We start from the raw sequence: 6,013 nt of genomic DNA on the forward strand, positions 1-6,013 counted from the left end.
GTGCGAGTTTTTTTTTAACAAATGTATTGCAAGTGCCAATCCTATGCTGTCTTCTTTACAGATATGATGATTAATTCATTCAACAATTTATCATGTTTTGAGGTGAAATCAAAATGGATTCCAAAACTTAAGCAATATCTAGTTTTTCCCATGCTGCATGACAGTTCAGCAGCTGGTAAGATGTCTCATTGCTCAGCTGCAGTGGGAATAAAGATAGGGCACAACAGATGTTGAAAGTTTAACAAAGGCAGAAGCCCTTTTGGTGGGGTGGTTGCCAACTTATTTATCATGAGGATTCATATACTAGGGAGTGAAGAAGTAACCTAGTAGCTAGAGCAGTGGGCTGAGAATCTAGGGAACTAGGTTCAATTCTCACTGCAGATCCTTGTGACTCTGGGCAACTCACTTAATTCTCCATTGCTCCAGGTACAATACTAGGGCCCCTTTTACTAAGCGCCCAACACGGGCTTACCGCTCGCTAAACAGGAAGTACAGCTGGGCTACCGCAGCAGCCCGGCTGTACTTCCCACCCCTAGTGCACCGTCATATCCTACTCTACAAAAATATATTTTTGTAGTGTCGGAGTGTATTTGGCAGTAATCGGGCAGTGCCGTGTGCTGCCCAGTTACCGCCAGGTTAGCACAGGAGCCCTTACCACCCCCTGATTGGGTGGCGGTAAGGGCTCCCCACCCCCGAAATGGCCACGCAGCAAGTGCTGTACTTGCTGCACGGCCATTTCCTGCAGAAGAGACTCCCCTTTTACCCACTATGGTAAAAGAGGGCACCAGAACGCGTGAAAATCATGTGCAGATGCCAGCGCAGGCCCCCTTTTCCCACAGCCTGGTGAAAGGGGCCCTTACATTGTGCGTCCACTAGGGGCAGAGGAAGTATTTGCATATAATAAAATGTAAACCTGTTTGATTATACCAAAGAAATGCAGTATATCAAATCCTATTACACTTACTGGCATCTATGCGGTTGACAATCATAACAAAAGCAGAGCGAAAGAAACACAAAAGGGTGGAGAGGGGAAATAGATGGAGACACATGTACAAAACTCCTAGTTATCCCATGGTATAGTAAAATGCTTCTTCTAATTTTTATCCCACCAAATACATGCACTTTTTTTTTTTTGCACTAACAAAATTTGTAGAAGGTTCAATATTCATTAAGCCTTTTATCAATTACTTTGTGTGTACACAAATGCCCAAATGTCCTTTTTCAACATAAACACTCTATATGTTATCCTCCACATTTCTAACCTAATTTGTTAAATTCATCCATGTTACAGTGTCAGCTATAAAACAAGTTATTGGAAAAATGAACTTAACATTTTCAGATCAATATATGAAGATCAACCAGAAAATATAGTGATGTGCAAAAGCTTTTACCCCCTCTTGATGTCCCCTATTATTGCATATATGTCAAACTGAATGGTAAGGAAACTGAGTAAAACACATTAAGTTTTTTTTTAATTATAATTTCATTTATCTAAGTAACAAAGGGACCCTTTTACTAAAGCTTATCATGTGCTAAATGCTGAGTGTCCTATTTTATACCCATGCGTCATGTGGCATTTGGTGCATGCTGTATGTAAAAAGGACCCCACAGTTATCCAACACCCATCTCACCCAGATGGAAAATAACCAGCTCCTAAACTTAGTAACCAGTTGCAACATCTTTAGCAGCAATAATTGCAACCAAATGCAATGTCAGCCTTTTACACCACTGTTGAGGAATCTTAGTCCACTCTTCTTTGCAGAAATGCTTTAATTCAGACATATTCATAGGTTTTATTGCACAAACTGCTTGTTTCATGTCCTGCAACTGCATCTCTACTGGGTTTGCCAGGACTTTAGACTAGGCCAATCCAAATTTTATTTCTTTTTCTGCTCAGCTATTCAGATGTAGACTTGCATTTGTGTTTCGTATCATTGTCTTGCTGCATAACTCTATTACGTTTCAGCTTCCGCTCATGGACAAATGACTAGACATTCTTCTTAAGAACTTTCTAGTACAATGCTGAATTAATGGTTCCTTCAATAACGGCAGGTTTTTCATGTCCTTAAATTATACTACCACCACCACCACATTTGACAATGTTGCTTTCGGCACCTAACCTTTATACCTTTCAGGAAATCTAGACTGCCCCTATTTGACTGACTGTACATTTGTCTTTTAGATTGTAAGCTCCTTTGAGCAGGGACTGTCCTTCTATGTTAAATTGTACAGCGCTGCGTAACCCTAGAAGCGCTTTAGAAATGTCAAGTAGTAGTAGTAGTATGATGTCCTTACATGTGGAATGTTGTATTTGCTTTATATCAGACATAATGGGTCCTGTGTTGTCCAAAGAGTTCCACTTTTGACTTATCTGTCCATAGAACATTATTCCATAAGGCTTCAAAATCATCTAGATGTTTTTGCAAAATGAGATGGGCACTGATACTCTTGGATAATAGCAGTTTTTACCTTGCTGGTCTTCCGAAAATCCCATTTTTGCCCAGTCTTTTTCTTATTGTAAAGTTATCAATACTGACCTTAACATTTCAGGGATATTTTTGATCTCTCAGATGAGTTGTTGCTGTGCCCTTGGAGTAATTTTGGCATGCCAGCTACTCCTGGAAATATTCATCACTGTCCCAAGTGATCTCCATTTGGAGATTCTGGTCCTCACTATGGTTTGGTGGAGTCCCAGAGCTTTAGAAATGGCTTTGTAACCTTTTCTAGGCTGATGTATCAACACCTTTTTTTCTTATCTAACAACATATGAACATATGGGTCAGATCGAAGGTACATCAAGCCCAGTATTCTGTTTCCCTCAGTGTCCAATCAAGGTCACAAGTACCTGGCAAGATCCAAAAAAGAGTAAAATAGGTTTTATGCTGCTTATCCTAGGAATAAACAAATAAAAAATGAAAATAGACAATATCAGTCCACACTCATCTCAGACTAAAATTTAGTAAGAGGGGGAGAAAAACCCTCATAATTTCACAAAAGGAGTTGGGCGACAATTAAAGTCAGCAATCACTGGCTGGATAACTGCCCTTTTGCGATGGTTGTAATCATAGGCAAAACCCCCTCCTCCAATTAAATATTTTTGAATATTTTTTTAAATATTTTTATAGATATTATAATCTTCTACACAATGCTTTATAATTAATATTTCCATCAAATTCAGAGGCGGTAGCTGAACGATTGAGTGAAATCACTTAGCTTTGGTGTTCTAACAGCTCCTCAGACCTCAACAGGTACCCATTTCATTGGGGCTTTGTCAAGAGATCTGAGCCTGTACAGACCTGTCAAAGAAAAGCAAGCAATCAGCGTTCATATTGGTCAGTGGACTTACAATTCTCTCGTGTACGGTTCCAACTTACGCATCAATGATTAACTGTCAGTGTATTCCACCAGAGATGGCACTCCAGTGGCAGTGACGCTATTTATACTATATAGCCCAGAAGGGCTGTTACTGGATCTAATGGTATTGAGGCGGCAAATGCTGTTTTGCTCACATGTAGCATCCCCAGTGCATGCTGGTATTGAGGCCATTGGGTTTCAAAGATTGTAAACGGTATGTCCAATGAAGTTATTTTTGTAGAAGAATCCTATTGATGTCGCCTCCTCGTTTTGAGGGAATCACACAATCAATCGCCATACACTTCATATCTTCAAATTTGTGTAGAAACTGAACACAATGCTGTACTAGTGGAGCACCGGGGAGCTTTTGAGTAATGCAGGAACGGTGTTCTGTCATTCGCACCTGTAGGGACCTGCTGGTTTTGCCTACATAAATCTTGTGGCAGGGACAGCTGATTTTGTAAATTATGTTGCTAGATAAACAAGTATTGTGGTATCTATGGAAGTACATCTTATCAACCCAATTTAAAAAGCAATTGGCCTGGACGGTTATGTCACATATTTTACAGCTAGATTTGTTGCACTTGAAATGTCTAGTGGGCTGCTGGGCAACAGTGGTACCTGTCCTCACCTCAGGTAAGGAGGCCGAACTCAGTAACTCTTTAAGATTCCGGGATCGGGAAAACGCTATCTGAAAATGCTGATCTTTAAACACAGGATGTACCCTCATGATTTCCCAATGTCTCATTATTATGCGTTTGGTGATGTCACTGCCAGAAGTATACCGCATAACCAAGGTAGTGGTAGGATCGACTGTGGAGGGCTGTGTTTTGCACCACAATAAGAGATCCCTGTTGTTAAATCTAGCGCATTTGTATGCGTGTTTGAGTATATGCCGGGGGTAATTCCTTTCACTGAGATTCTGGTGGAATCTTGCAGCCTGTGTCTTAAATTCTTGTTCCGAGGTACATATGCAACGAAAGCGCAAAAAATGAGAGAAAGGTAAACTCTCACGGAGTGTCCTTGGGTGGCAACTTGTGAAGTCAAGGATCGTATTTCTGTTAGTAGGCGTCACAAAGACTCTTGTCATAAAGTCGCGTTGTTTGACTTGGATGTCCACGTCCAAAAAAATGGATTTGCGTGTGTGAACAGGTGGTGGCTGTAAATTGAATCATGGAATGACAAGAATTCAACCATGTTAAAAAAATAATCTATTGGCACACCGTCATCCAGCCAGAGCATGAAAACGTCGTTGATATATCTTTGCCACAAGAAAATGTTGGAACTAAAGGGAGACCAAGTTAACCATCTATCTTCAAACGCTGCCTTGTATAGGTTTGCTATGGATGGGGCGAATGTAGCGCCTATAGCCACACCAGACGTTTGTAGATAAATGGAATCTTGCAACGTAAAGTAGTTTTCACAGAGGGCTAGTTTAGTCAGGGACTACATGAAGGAGGTGGGAAGCAGGTGGGAATGTCATGCGGTCTGGGTCTGGATTTCAATACATTGTTTACCACCACCAGGGCTTCATCTTGTGGAATCATAGTATACAGAGATTTAATATCCAAAGTAACCATCAAGACACGGGTCTATGTGGGTATTTCAATCCCAGAAAGTATTTGTAAGAAATGGGTCAGGTCTTTGATGTATGAGAGACACTTGATGACCTGTGTCTCAAAAAAGTATCCACGAAAACTGACAATAGTTCCAAAAGAGAACCCCTGGAAGACATAATGGGTCTGCCAAGGGGGTGCTATACATCCTTATGGATTTTCGGTAATATGTACAGCACAGGAATAGTAGGATGAAGATTATTCAGGAACCGATGTTCTTTCTTGGTCAGATCCATAATTTCACCTTGTAACCTGCTAGTCGGGTCTTGGTCTAATTTGGTGTAAGCCTTCGGGTCCCTCAGCTGTGATTAAATTTCTTGAATATAGTGTTCTCTTTACACGACCACTGCGCCACCCTTATCGGCACGTTTAATCACAATGTCGTGGTTATTGCGAAGAGTCATCAAGGATCTTCTTTCTGCTGTGGACAAGTTGTTTTGAAAATGACAGTATTTTGCCCCGTGGAATGCTTGTACATCTTGGAGAACCAGTTGTCTGAAAACTTTCAATACAGGATCTTCCAGAATGGGTGGCACCCACTGGGACTTGGGGGTGACTCTGGATTTATCATAAATATTCACTTTGTCGTGGAAATAAATACATAACTGTAGTGAACATATGAATTTCTCCAAGTCTATTTGAAACTGGAATGGGTCGAAAGGACGTGAGGGTGCAAATAAAAACCCTTTTGATAACAATGATGTATCGGAGGAAGCCATCACAATCTTAGATAAATTAAGGACATTTGAATTATCTATTGTCATTGCAATCTTGTCCATGGTCAAGTTGCAGGATGTCCTCGATTGCCTATTCTTCTCGTGCCCCTGCCTCTTTGCTTTCTTGGTCCGCAACCCTCTAAAAAATCATCCGGGTTGCTACCACCTGATGAGCTACCAGTGTATTGGAAAGTGCGAAAAGATACCTTTTTGATTACCGTGTCGGTGGTGTTCTCAGAATCTGGTCTGATTTCTGTTTTTTTTCTCTGACATCCAGGGATAAACTCTGTGTTTATCGTAATCGTTCTTGTCCCGAGTAAGCTTCTT

General features: G+C 40.8%; 1 protein-coding gene across 1 annotated transcript in view; it reads right to left on the reverse strand.

Annotated features, from left to right (window-relative positions):
* The window catches only part of LOC115473946 (band 4.1-like protein 4B), a 76,948-nt gene extending 71,199 nt beyond the window's left edge, over window positions 1–5,749 (reverse strand). The window contains exon 1 of the mRNA XM_030209203.1: window positions 5,310–5,749. Within this exon, the coding sequence (XP_030065063.1) occupies window positions 5,310–5,749 (440 nt within the window). The remainder of the gene's footprint in view (window positions 1–5,309) is intronic.
* Between the last annotated feature and the right edge of the window lie 264 nt (window positions 5,750–6,013).

Source organism: Microcaecilia unicolor, chromosome 1 (assembly GCF_901765095.1).
Source record: "Microcaecilia unicolor chromosome 1, aMicUni1.1, whole genome shotgun sequence".
Lineage (NCBI taxonomy): Eukaryota > Metazoa > Chordata > Amphibia > Gymnophiona > Siphonopidae > Microcaecilia > Microcaecilia unicolor.